The sequence below is a fragment of the Tamandua tetradactyla genome, chromosome 3 (genome assembly GCF_023851605.1).
Source record: "Tamandua tetradactyla isolate mTamTet1 chromosome 3, mTamTet1.pri, whole genome shotgun sequence".
In the NCBI taxonomy this organism is placed as follows: Eukaryota; Metazoa; Chordata; class Mammalia; order Pilosa; family Myrmecophagidae; genus Tamandua; species Tamandua tetradactyla.
The window spans coordinates 173,545,740-173,560,514 of record NC_135329.1 but is presented as its reverse complement, the minus strand read 5'-3'; the positions used below and the strand labels follow the sequence as shown (position 1 = coordinate 173,560,514).

Here is a 14,775-nt window from a genome sequence, read left to right as displayed (position 1 = left end):
AGAGTCCTTAAGCCTGTTTCATAAATGAGAGCGGGAAGCAGAGTCCCTGATCTCACTGCACCTGGAGAAGATAGGTTTCTGGCCACCAGTGTGCAATTCTGAAATCATTTCCCCATAGAAACTGTGCTCTACCTGGTGATTTGATTTCATTATGTTCTATATTTCATGTGTATTAGGATTAAATACTTTTGTTTACTAACCTTTATGCCACATCACCATGTTTATACCAAGAAATGTATTCCAATTTCTCAACTACAGACTTAATAACAAGTTATATTCCTAAATGGAAGGCTACTTATGCTTTAGATGTAGATTATAATCTCAAATTTTGTAAACATTCTTCTTTATCCTAAAATTTCTCCTTATAGATGGTCTGATTTGCTTGACAGGTTAATTACTTAAAATATGCAGGTCTCTGTGGAAGACCCTTTAAATAAAGCAAAAATAAAGGAAAAACAACTTTTCATAAAGAAAAGTAATGGGATATTTGTTTTGTTTCCCTCCATTGACTGCTCTTTCTTAATGGTGTTTATGTCATAATCAGTATATATGCTAATACATTTTCTTCATTTACTGATGGGTTACTGTAGTAATCTTTGCTTTTATATCTCTTCTTAAAAGATGTAGATTTTATTTTATGATCACGTAAGTATTAACATCCTCATTTTAGAAAACTCAAAGTGAGGAAAACTAAAAAGATGGAAACATGGATAACCCATAATTCCACAACCCTGAGATTAATACTAGTAACATTTTAGAGTCTTCCCTTCTAATGTGTATGTGTGTGCATGCGTGACCATGGGTGTATACACGTCTTTATATTCTGATTGAGATCATATTGTACAGTACCTAATTAATAAGGCAAGTTAAAACTAACGATTCTTTCTTATTAAGACAAGCTTTTCATATAGGAAAGTAAATCTTCAAAATAATATAAAATATTTAGTCTCACCATTTAATTTTGGCCTTTAGAAAATATTGCATATAGATCAAAGTTATGCCACATTGAGAACAAATGATTAGACAGCTATTTTAAATCATGACGTTCTCTCTATGAGCACAGTTCTTTTGAAAGTGGGATAGCTCAGGGTATTGGTAATAGATGTGGGACTGCTCAGATCTTTCTGGTGTGATGAATAACAGGAAGTACAGGTCATATGGTACCCCAGGTAAAATGAGTTGGTGGTCTCAGCTTCACTCCTAATTCTTCACTTTGGAAGGCAGGCTAAAAGGAAGTATATACCCTGTGTGGGTTGCTCCCTTCCTGCTTGGGGTGGTAGAGAGATGGTTTTTTGGGACTCAGTCATTTGATAACCTTACAAAAGATCAGACTCCATTCTTGTCAGGTGTAAAATACTTGTCAGTATTTTACATACTAAAATTTAGGGATGGTCTGCCAAATAAAAATTCACAGTATATTAATATATTTGCACTACAATTGTCATTTGAAAAAAGCATTATGCCAAGTAGTGAAGAAATTAGTTTTCTCGAAATTACCAGATGATGCCAGATGAGCATCAAGTTGAGCCCTCCATTTTCCCTTCCTTTTTCCCTCAGCATAATCTCAAAAGATTAGATTCTATGGGGGGATTACCAGCAGAAATTCCCTCTAGATTTCAGTTTTGATATGATGCTCATAGTGGAGAATTAAGTTATTTTTACTACTCCAGAATAAATTATATTAATGTTTCCTACTGTAAAACTAGCCTTTATGGGAACCATTAATTAGATATTAATGAAGATTAATCACAGAGTTCATATGCAATTCTTAAAATGTGAAAATTCATTAAACCCATTGGTAGAGTTCATGTAAGGTTTTTTAGCACATCTTTATCTGTTCCAGAAACCCTTGAATTGCATTATTTTGCCTATTCATGACCATAGAGCATATGGAAGTTTGCATATGACTTTAAAGCAAATCAGGTTGACGTATTAGCCACCTCACTGAACTCTCTCCAGCTCTTTTGGGAAGAATACTTTGAGTTAAACCATGGATCTTACAGTTGAAGAATATTGGTTCCTGCCTCTCTGCTATAGAGACTATTAATCATCTTTTTTTTTTTACATGGGCAGGCACCAGGAATCGAACCCGGGTCCTCTGGCATGGCAGGCGAGCATTCTTGCCTGCTGAGCCACTGTGGCCCACCCTAATCATCTTCTTTTAATAGGGCTAGGACTAATGCAGGATAAGCTAGGTGACTAGGACCCAGAATTTCAGGAGACACATACACTTTCAGGGCTGCACTCCTTAAATTTTGAGCTTTAGGTACTTGCTTGCCTCACCTTAGGGCTAGCTCTGATCTTTCAATAATGCTTTGCCCCAAGTTTTCTATTCTAAGTGTCTAAATTTCTTTCCTACACTGTTAACAATTCTCAAAACAGTTTGCCTAATATCTAGTATGTGTCACAGATGTGCTGGAATTTGTGTTTGAAGTGAGGGATTAGAAACATGTTGGTTGTTTTCTGCTTGATAATTTGGCCTAGTACAGTTTACTATCCATATCTTTCTAATATTTAAATAGGAAAGCACAGGAGTCCAGATTCATTCTTCTTTCTGATAAATGTGAACAGTTTTTTCAGGTGCATGGGCTCATGTGTACATATATATATATGTATATATACTTATATACAGGTATACCAAAGCTTCATGGTACTGCATAGCTATGCATACCAATCAATCTGTGACAAAGAGGGCAACAAGTTTTTATTAAATATCCTCTCAACTTAAACCTTCACTAACAGAGGGTAAAGAGTTCTGAAATAAAATTTTCATTACTCAATTACAGATGCAATCTTTGCAAGCACATCGTAGAAATGTGAGAGACATGTGTAAGATAACCCAGAAATAGCTAAAAATTGGTCCCTGTGAAAATATAGTTTGGAATGTAGTATACAATTTTGGAAAATAAAAAGAAGCAGATAAGGTTTATTTATCACATTCACAGTATAAAATAATTAACCTTGAACTGTAACCAAATGCTCAGCACAAATCTTTTTTTCAGGTTTAGATGACCTCCTTGTCAGGAATTCATTGAAGCCCTTGACAAGTCTCCCTGGTAGTTAGCCTTTTATTCATTTCAGTTTTCTTGATTAGGTTATCTTGAATCATTAGAGGGTTTATTTATTTTAATAGACACTTATTGGATTCATGAAAAGAGAATTCGGTGACTAAGAAACAAGAGCTGAATATTATCTGGCTCATTTCACACTTCAGAAGAGTCTCAACCAGCTGAAGAGAAATCCTTTCACAGTTAGAAAAGTTTGTTTGGGGACTTTATGTGCTTCCATTTAGAAAGCGAACTGCCTGTGGTTAATAATATGAATTTTCTTTTGAGACACTCAGAAAACATTTTCTTTTGGTTACATATGCTGACATTTTCTATATTGAAGATGTGGGTGAGTAAATGGCCTTTTACATTTCTGTTGCAATAAGTTTTGAGTCATTCTCCTGAAGAACTGTTCATTTGCTGACTTAATTCATTCACGGGAGTTCCTAGTGGGACAAAGAAGTGGGGCTACTTGCTATTTGGTAGATTGAATTCACCCATAAGCTACTCTGTGCAACCAGCAGTGACTGTGGCAAGCCCTGCCTTCAAGAAGCTCACTTAGCAGGAACAAAGTTGTTAACTTTCTATCTTGTTTGAGATTAGAACAGGTTGTGAAATTGTGCTTGCTGCTGAGCAAGTCCTGGTTTGTGTTTGCTCTGCAATATTATAAAATATGGAAAATATGTCATCAACAAAGGGACATTATTTTAAACACTGGGGGCTGGGAAAAGTGGGAGTCATGAACTAGTGTCCTGGGGTAGGAAAAACAAGCAACTTTGCACACAGTAGTATTTCAGCACCACGGACAGGAACCTGACTCTTTCCCTGCTGCCGTTGCTACTCTCCCCACTGTGCCCTACCACCACCCCCATATACACGTCACTGCTAGGTTTCAAACCCATATCCGATGTACTAAAAACAGTTAAGGCTAAACTGCATTATTGTCTTGTGAAAGTTTTATTTGGTTATTTGAATATTCTCAGCCTTTGCTACGTTGTTTGGAGGATATGTCATTCATTTATTGTTTACTTGAAATCTTTTAAGTCTTTACAGTTTTTTATAAGAGTGAAATATGTATTGCCCTTTCTCATTTGTCTTCAATCTAGAAGACTTTTTTTTTTAAATAAAATCTCCCTTACAAACACTACCACCACCACCAACAAAAAAATATGGAAAAGAAAATGGGTTGGAATAACAATGATTGATATAACTTGATGTTTATGATATATTTCATTTTTTAAAGAATGAAAACCCTTAGTGAATGAAGCTTAACAAAGTATGATAAGAACCTGGCTTTTATCATTTACCACCAGGATATTGTAGATCCTTATTAATGCACAACAACATGATTTTACTATGAAAAATCAGACTAGGATAAGGGGTGTTCTTGACTTTATCATAGTCCTTGTCCTAAGGACTTACAGTTGAAATAAAGGAAGGAAGGAAGAAATTGAAGAAAGATGGGGAGGGAAGGGAAGGAGGAAGAGAGGAAGCAAGGGAGGAAGAAGATTAATAAATAAATTAATAATTTCTTGGTCCAAATATTAAAAAGCCTTCAATGATTACCATGACCCATAGGACTAAGATGAAATTTCTTCACATAGTATTATTTATAATCTGACCCCTATGTACATTTCTGGACTGTGCTTTAGCTACACAGAGTTGCTTCTGATTCTCTGGACATGTTATTTTTATATGTCCTTGCATTTGCTTATAATGTCATCTCTGTCTGGAATGTGCTTCTCATCATTTGCTCTCCTTATTTGTTGAAATCCAACTTTATCTTTCAAGGTTCTCCCTAAATGCATCCTCTATGATGAGCTTCTTAGCCAGAATCACTTTCTTGTCAGTGATCCCAATTAAACTTTTAAGTAAAAAGTGATCATGCATATTGAATGATATACATAAAGAACCAGCCCACTGAATAGCATACAGTAAGAGTGTGTAATACAAGATTATAAACTGAATTAATGTTTTGAGAAATTGCTGTCACTGTTTGCAATTTATTTACTGGGGTAAACCGGATCAATACACTTTCTTCATCATGATCATGCATTAGAGCTAGGGAAACACATTTCAGAATGCAGGTTGCTTCTAAAATTAGTTCTCTCCAATAGTAACTCTGAATGTGAGTTTGAAAACATTCCTTTAGGCCAATTTCTATGCACTCTATTTAGTTCAATCTAATGAGCATTTATTGAGCATCTGTTATGTGCAAGGAACTGAAGTCTGCTTTGAGAATACTGAAATGGAAAGAAACCATAGCCTTTCTCTCCTTATCAAGAAGTTAATTTCTCTGATGGAGGTACAGACCTGCGCACACCAACAAAAATAATCACTGAATTGTGAAAGGGTATCAACAAAATGCTTTGGGGTCTTGAGAATGGGCAACCAATTCTCACAGGAGATCAGGTGAGACCATGTCAGCTGAACCTTGAAGTGTTGCTTCCTGGGGGGGGGGGGGGGGGGGGGGGGGGCAATTGGGTATGAGATGTTCCAGCCAAGGTAGTAACATTAGCAAAGCATGGAGATGGGAATGTACAAAGGATGTGCAGGAGACTGTGAATAGTCCATAGTGGCTGGAGCATAAGGTCAATATCAGAAGTGGTAAAAGATGAGGTGTGGCTATGAAAGAAAAGCAGGAGCAAATTGTGGTTCTTATCATTTGCTCTTCTAATGCTCTTGAACAGTGAACTAGAGATATCTCATTTAAGTGAATCACCAATGAAACTGCTGATAAACTATGGGGTGATTACATACAATACATGTAATTATATGGAAAATACATATAATTTTCCACAAAATTAATAGTGCATTTTTTTAAGTAGTAAGCATTCCTAATACATTTGCAGCATGATTTGTTTTGTAAATTTAGATTGACATACAACTTTTCAAGAACATGTGGATTGTAAACAAACTATATCTCGATTGGCATGAGTGTGGCCTCTCCTGCCTGCATGGTTGGAAAGGGTGGTCCAAGCTTTTTTCTTCTATAGAAGGAAATATATTTATTTAAGAGGCTGATGTGATAGCTAAAATGGGTTTCTAATTGATATTCTTTGGTTATGCACCAAATACTTGGGAACTCCTTAACCATTGATTGAAGGAAGGAGTCTCTGTACTCATATTCCTTCTCTGGGTTCAGTTTTAGAAGGTACAAGCAAGTTTTAATTTTGAATGCCTTGGCGTTATTATTTTTAGGCTCCGTGTATATTTTCCTATAAAAATTCCAGGTATTCTTTGTATTTTTTTTAACTTTTAATTTCAAACCAATTTTATACTGAAGTATTGCAAAAATAGTTTCTGTGTATCCTTCACCCAGCTTCCCCTAATGCTTGGCAACCTACATCACCATAGTGCAATTATTATAACCATGGTATTGACATTGTTTCGATACTGTTAACTAAACTTATTCTATGTTCACTGTTTTTTCCCCACATATGTCCTTTTTCTGAGCCAGGATCCTATCCAGAATGCCACGTTGAATTTAATTTTTATTTCTCCTTAGTCTTCTGCAGTCTGTGGCATTTCCTAAGTCTTTCCTTATCTTTATGGCATTACTCTTTTGGAGAATACTGATCAGTTATTTTGTTGAATGTCTCTCAATTTGGGTTCATCTGGTATTTTCTCATGACTTGACCGATATAATGCATTTTTGGCAAGGCTATCACACATGTTACGTTATGTCCTTCACAGCACATCATATCCCAGGGTTCATGGTGTCAATATGTCATCACTAGTGATGTTGACGTTGATCACTTGTTCAAGGTGGTTTATTCTTTGTTCTTTTAATTCTGACCACTAATCACTGCTATTTCAGAGGAAACAACAGGGTAACAGATCATGAAATGTGGAGATGGAAAGGAACTTAGAAACCACCTTTTGTAAATCCCTTATTTTAGAGTTAAGGGCCTGAGGCTCCAAGAGGGTAGCCACTCACCCAGGTCACCCAGCTAGTTAATGACACAGCAGAAACTTAACAGGCAGGTCTCAGGGCTCCAGGTTTAATGCTCTCTTTGCTTCCTATCTGTGTTCAAACATTTGTAACTCACTTAGTCTTAGTTTTCACTATGCTAAAAAAGCTAAATCAACTGTGTGAATATTCAGGCAGTGTTTGGTCAAAACTTACAACCAGACTAAAAGGGAATTCACAGGTACACCACAGTTCATGATGCCCACTCAGAGAGCTAGCCAAGGCTGGAATCAGACAAGCTTCTGTATCAGCTTTTCTGAAATGAAAATAATTCTCCTGGAATGCTCCACATAACACATAGGGAACAACAACAAAAAATCTACTTGAGATTTTTAACAGAAAAAGGAGATTTGTTTATTAATAATTCATGAGTTCCCATTGAACATGCACGACAGAAACAGTGCTATTCAATAGAGAATACTGTCATCTGTCACTGTTTTATTTGACATTTACACTTTTTTTTTTTCCTGATACTGCAAAACTTTCTTGGATGGCTTGCAAAAATTATATAAATGAAAAAAATTCAATGTGGGACTCTTTATGTCTTCTGTGATGGGGTTCACTTATAATTATATATGTGTGTGTGTGTTCATGCAACGGCATGGCACTTTTTCACATGTTCATTGGCTACCAAACAAGCTAATAAGAGACACTATTGAGAAAACAGAGATAAGCATCCCAAATGGGCTAGTGGAAGGGCCATGCAAAGGAGGATGAGATGGATAGCAAGGTGGAAGAATAGATTTCCTAAAGAGAAACATACAACTAGTCAGAGTGAGCAAGAGAGTCAGAATGAGGTGAAAGCAGATCATGGCTGCCTTGAGGAAAACTGATAAAAGCAAACTGCCATTTCGGATACAAAATAAATATTTATAAATGGCATCACAGGGGCTCCACTAGTGGGGAATATTGGCATTTAGCAGAAGAGCAAGTTAGAGTTAGGAACACCTTGTGATTTTGTGCTACTGTAAGGCTCTTGACAATCTTTCTGCTCTGTAGGTTAGTTATTATTTATAAAAATCACAGAACCAGCTGATACATTCATAAGCTAATTATTGAAGCAGCTGGGTACACATGGTGCAATATGTCCAAGGCTGTGAAGTATCACAGATTTCTTGGGGCCTGCTGTGGTGGGGGTGCACCGTTGAAGGCTCCATCCCTTAATCTGATCAGCCAAGCAAACACTTTGTGGGGAAACTAGATTAATAACCTTCTAAATACCATGAATATGCTTCATCTTCAAAACCCTGATTCCCTTAAACATGCTATTAGCTCAGCTCCATCAGGGATTTGAGGAAGTTCTCTGGTGCCCTAAGTACAGGGTCTTGTTGGTTACCTCCCTGTGCCAGGAATTAATTTGGTTTGCTTGTGTCTGCACACATGGTCACACTTGTGTCTAATCCGCTTCCTAATAGCTTCAAGGTCAGGACCTTGCATGTCAGTGGGCAAATTGAGCACTACACTTCTTAAAGACTGATGGCAGACAGCACACAGTCCATAAAGAGGCCTGTAGTGTTGTTCTAAGTGATTGTAATGAGTGCAGATTATAACAGCGCATATCAATCAAATGCAGCAATGAATGTTGTGTGAGACATTCCAAGTGTCATAAGTGGAGATACCACTCAGCTGTCACCTGTCTCCTTTCAAGCTGTGGCTTCCCACAATGCAACTCACTCCTCAAGAGGAACAGCAGGTGCTGTCTTCCTTAAGGTCTGGGCATCTCAGAACTTCATCTTTTAACAGATGTAGGTTTTTGTTTTTATTTTCTGTTAAATGATTGGTCTCCATGCTATAGCTTCCCCTGGGAGATGTTAAACATACCTGTTTGAAACATTTGAAAGAGTTCAGTTGGAGACTTATTCAGATCTGTGAAAAGACAGAGAAATGGAGCTTATTTTTTCCACAGATGGTTTATTTTCCATTTCAAGAATTCTCTCTTTTGTACAAAGAGACCCCTGAGGAAACACTTAGGGATTAGGATGTTTTTAAAAATATAATTTATTTTCTGGTAGGGCTATAACATTTCATTGTCTTCATTTTTCATATATGTTACACCTCGAAAATCAACCATTACCTGTTTATGAATTGAATTGAAAAAAAAATCTATGAAAATACTTGGAAAAACATTTCCAAGCAAATGATTAGATATCCTGTTTTCATTCTTCCTAACCCTCTAACTCTCCCCAGCTCCCAGTTTATTGCAAGAAAAGATCAGGTCTGCGCAAATGTGGCCTCTCACTTGTAAAAACAAGGCAGTGTTGTGTTACAGATTAGTTTATAAATCCCCAGTGGCTTCACAGTTCAGTGCCTACAGCTGCTGCAGATGGGCCTGGGTTTTTGTCTCTTTGCGGTGCTGCAGCCGGCAGTTGAAGGAGAAAATGGAATGATCAGGTTATTAACATGGAGGCCGCGAGGAAGAGGCTGCACAATGAGAACAGCTGGTGTTGCTGTCTTGGCTGATGCAGCGGAGATAATCAAATCTTGCCTTTTTTTGGGTAAAGGCAGAAGAGACAGTGGAGAGTTAGACAAACAACGGCTTATGATATTATATGGGAGTTTTATAATGCATGTCAAGAGCTTTCATTAGCTTACACGTTATGATATAGAATTTGTGGAGGTTTGGGATTTTTTATTTTAAAAATTCATTTGTTTACTTAGGCACCTTTTTAGAAAAAAAGTCACTACTTTGTAAGAGGCAAGATGTGGGATAGTTCTTGTTTTTTAAGATTAGCGATGTAGCTTGGAAATGATGGGTTAGAAAGCTACTGGGTAAAATATTTTGACATGAGTCAGTGAGCGATGTTGACAGCATCCTCTGTATTATTTTCATATAATCCATCATTATTTGCATTACATTTTCTTTCTTGTGCATTTGTGAGAGAGAACATCCGGATGCCAGAGTTGGGAGGCAAACGTTTGCAGGTGTGACCTAACCAACTGCCCACCTTCCTGCAGGTGTGGCTATTGCATGACGGTGATGGTTGAGAGTGCCTGCAACCCAGGCATGCAAAGATTGAGCAAATGCCCATTGTTTTCATTCTAGCTAAGGGTGTAGTTTCTATTTTGTGGAGTTATTGATAATTGTAAGAATATTTCTTCCCTAGAGAATTCAGTGCTATTTACACTTAGATATTTTTTTCTTCTTTAGAATTTGCCATCTGGTAACACATATTTGTTCACCTTCACTCTTTTCTTGGGTATAGAACCTACCTGGATAATTTTAAAAAATTATAGTTGGTCAACACTAAGAATTGAATGACTTTTTCTGAAAATCATGTAACTACAGTCATGTTTGATTATTTTTTACAAAGAAACTGTAAGTTATTTGAGAATCTATTTTATAGGATGAGTGATATGATGATTAACAAAATCAAGATTCTAGGGCATCTGTGGAACCACCCATGTGGGCACTGGTTGGTTTTCAGAGCCATCGGCCTGTTTCAGTATCTCCCCAGGTTGTTGGGGACAATTTTGACAGAAAACTATTATAATCTGTGATGGCACTGGACTGAACTCAGGCCTTCCTCTCACTCCTCTGCACCCTGCAGGTTAATTCTAGTGACTTCTTCTCTCTCTAGGGCTGGCTCTGTGAATTACTCCGCTGGAAGGAGAACCCAAGCCCAGAAAACCGAACCCTCTGGGAGAACCTCTGTACCATCCGTCGCTTCCTGAACCTTCCTCAGCACGAGAGGGACGTGATCTATGAGGAGGAGTCAAGGCATCACCACAGCGAACGCATGCAGCATGTGGTCCAGCTGCCCCCTGAGCCGGTACAGGTCAGCCCACCCCCCTCCCAGAATAGCACACCAACTCCTGTTGGAGGGTACCTCATGCCCATGACCCCAAGGACAGAAGGCCCCATTATCAGAGTGGGCTCTGGAGTAGAGAGGGGATGTGTAGAGATAAATGACCAACTTCAGTGTCAAAGGCAGCTGTTTCCTGAGAGCATTTTACTTGTACAGTTGGGAAGTCAGAGTTCAGTCTCCCAGTCAGAAAAAAAATAGTCGCCATTAGTTCATTGTCTAAAGAATGACTGTAAAATAGCCAATGAATTGATGCAAAATTCTTCAAGGAATGTTTGATTATGCTAAGGAAAGGAAATAGCCGCACGACCTAGGGTGTACCACTGAACTTATTTGAGCCTTTGAGAGAAATTTTGACAGGTTCTTAGAAGTTTAAAATGTGCCTCTGCAGTCCATGTTTTCCTCTCTTTGAGAAATCTGCCTTTTGGGTTGCCTGCTTTGTTGATTTAGTCTTTGCCATCAATGAGAATTATAATGTTTTTTTCTGAAAGAAATTGAGTTTACTTCCTCTTTCTGTAGTCTAAAATCAGTTACTTTCAGAAAGAAATATTAAGTAGGATTCCAAGGTTAGATCCCTGGAGTTCTGGTCTACAAATTGTTTTGGTAGATTATGAGATTTTTTTTTTCTACTGCTCAATACCACCAATTCCAACTGCCACCAAACAGGAACCCCTAAGACCTCCGCCTGAATTTTCTTTTATGCCCCAGGAGGAGAAAGTGGAAGCAGGAGTACACATGCATGTATGTGCCTATGTAAAGAATAGAAGAGATGAAGAGAATGAAGGAAGGGCAGGGCAGAGGCGAGAGCTGGGAGAGGATGCAGTGAAATGCCCTACTCTAAGGTCTCCATGTCTCCTTTTTTTCTTGCTCCACCCTCAAACGCCTGAAGGAGAAGACGGAAGTTGACAGGTCTATTACATTACTTTGCATCCAAATGTTGACATCTCTGTCAATGCTTTTGTGCTGGCATTGGTCAATTTCCAGGGCCCGAGACACAGACCAAATCATCCGCACTGTTAGAATCATGGATTTGTAGAGCTAGAAGGCACCTGAGAGCCACTTTCTTGCAGTATGCTTGGTGAACAGAGTGGGTATGTGTCGTGGACACATGGCTTCTGAGTGGCAAGGCCCATTCTCCTGACTCTGGCCCTGTGCTTCTAAGGCCTCATCCTCAGGAGGCTGAGCCATGGGACCTAGCACCTTTCGGCACCTACTGTCCTTCTTTCCTCTGTTCATACTCTCTGGGCTGACAGCCTCATCCAAACACCAGGGCACTCCTTCTAGAAAAGTAAACCAACATCTTGAGTCACACAGAGCAGTAGTTTCCAGACCTTGAAGTTTAGCAGAAATTAAAATTAAGACTTGGGGGCATCCAGTGTATATTTACCAACTTTTTATTTCAGAAACTAAATTTATTTGAAAAATTCAAAGAAAGCTCCATTTATTATCAAAATTTCATAATATGAGTGTCTTTAATATCAGACAAATTAATAAAGAAGATAACCTCAGACAGAAGATTTATAAACTTTATAAATTCAGACATATGAAGAACTCAGTTCCCCTTACTTTTCTCATTTTTATGTCAACTGGTTAAACTTCTGTCTTGAAGCAGCGTAGGGCCAAGGACTAACTTCAGGAAACTACTTTGCATGGACTTTTCATTCAGGGCCAATCGTTATTCAGTACAGGTGAAGTAGAAAGAGAACATGTGTAAAAAGCTGATATATTCTAGAATTTAATAACATCTCCTTTTTACCATAAGGTAATGATGAAATTGGAAATTTAGAAAAGTTTGAGGTAAAAATATTAAAACCAATTCTCTACTGTAACTCCCTTTCATTTGGGTGACAGCTCCTATACCATTCCTGTCTCCAGTCTTTGTCCACAAATTCTCATCTCTCTGAGGCCCCCATGGTTAGGATGTTAAAACATAATATTTTGTCAAAATAATATTTTGTCTTTTCATTGACAAGTTTGCATAAATGGCTAGGCAAGAATCAGTCTGTAATTTTCCTTTCCAGCTGTAAGCACGTTGTGGCTGTTAATATTGTTAACTTTTGATACCACTAGAAGAAATTCACTTATTTTAAAGAAGATTATTCCTAGCACACTGATCTTAGCTAAAGAGCTTACAAATTCAGTATTTTATCTGCACTGAATTAACCTTAGCTGTTTACCTTGAGCCCATAAACTACTAAGAAGCTGTTCACTACATCCCCCCCCATTTTTTTTCACGTGCTTGTCTCTGAGTGACACTGATTTGCAATGCTGCATTTATATTTGTCAGCGAAATACAAAGCTGTTTATTACAGTTGTAATATGAAAACTGAAGAAAAATAAGTGTAATCAGTTAGTAGAATTCTTGAGATTAGAGAATGCATTGGCCCAGCCTATGTAATTTGGGAAGGATGGTGATCAAAAAGATCTTAACAATTAAAAAATGTCTGTAATTGTCCAAGAGCCAAGTCACTGAACATAGGATTGGAATTCACATGCACTCTTACATCAACTAAAATATTATGGAGGTATAATTACTTACATAACATTTTTGGTACTTTTATTCATGTATAGGGTAGTATTTGTATATGGTACATTTTGTCTAATTGGGTAAAATATGCACCATTATTAAATTTTTAAATATTGGTAAAACCAGTGAGTTTTAAGAGTGTCTGATATATGCAGCATATTAAAACATACACAGAAGTCCTCCCCACTTATAATCATTGAAGAGTGCCATTTAAATTTCTTTTCTAGGTAATTAGGGTGCATTTTCCCACAAGTCATCTTAAATGGTAAAGATATGGAGCGGTGGTCTTTGTGTTTAATTACCCACAAGATTAGTCTGTTAAGATCTCTAAAAAAGTTCTGGATTAAAGAAAGAACTTCTATCACATCTTCCCATTCAGGGCTTTCTATGACTTTGAGAAATCCCTTAGTATGGGGGCTTCTCTTCTTCACATGGAAGATGGGAAATTATTCCTGCCTTTTGTTTGCAAACAGAGTTTACCACTTGACAGCCATATATTGCCTGCAGATATGTTTCTCTTAAACCCACTAAGGGTTTAAAATTATTAAGCCAACTTTTAAAAATCAGGAGATTTTTGCCTAAAAATCCAAATTTCATATAAAAATCCAGAAAATTAGACAGTCAGACCCATTGGGCTTGCAGTCACCTATGAATGACTGCACACAGCCTTTATACAGGGCACATCCACCATCTTGCTGCCAAGACCCTTTTACATACTCTATGCATATGCATTTATACCCAGTCTGCTTCATTTATCAAGGCCCCATCCCTGTCACATCACCTCACGCCTGTGACTCCAGCTCTGTAGCCAAAGCTAACACACCAGAGCTGAAAGTGTTTTCCTCCCAAGGTTCTGAATTTTCTGATGGAATTAGGTATAATACTAACACCAAACCCAATCGTTTGCATGCTTGCTGATAAATACACTTTAGATAGTATTTCACTTCCGAGATGAAGTGAGGTTATAGTTGACACCAAGTTGTGCTGGGAGCTACTGGTGGATTTTGTCAGCTCTGCAGACTTGGGAGTCCTGAAAGAATGAGATGGTTCCTCTTTGGAATTCATATATCTTCAGGTGAGAGGTAGCTTTGATGTCATACTGAATTATCTGGTACCTTCACTTATCTTTTCAATATTCTAAGTCTCGTCAAAACCCCCATTCAGGTGCCTGCTGTGTAGAAGGTGCTTTTCCAGGCTCAGAACACACTTTGTAAACTAGATCCATTTACATCATGGATTCTCAATAGGGGTAATATTGCCCTATGGGAATGAAAATTGTTTCTTGAGGAACATGCAGTGGTTTGTGGTCCTCCAAAGTGACACAGTACATAAACAGATATCTAGTGTATCTATAGTATTAAAATTTCATGAAAGAAGGAAAATTTCATGATTAGGAGGGAAATGCCTAAGAAGGTTTCTTGGGAG

General features: G+C 37.7%; 1 protein-coding gene across 7 annotated transcripts in view; it reads left to right on the top strand.

Annotated features, from left to right (window-relative positions):
* The window catches only part of SATB2 (SATB homeobox 2), a 276,598-nt gene that overhangs the window by 222,292 nt on the left and 39,531 nt on the right, over positions 1–14,775 (top strand). For 6 of the 7 annotated variants that reach the window (XM_077154588.1, XM_077154583.1, XM_077154585.1 and 3 more), the window contains one exon: positions 10,599–10,796. In XM_077154588.1, coding sequence (XP_077010703.1) covers positions 10,599–10,796 — 198 coding nt within the window. The remainder of the gene's footprint in view (positions 1–10,598; positions 10,797–14,775) is intronic. The other variant, XM_077154587.1, reaches the window with a different exon arrangement.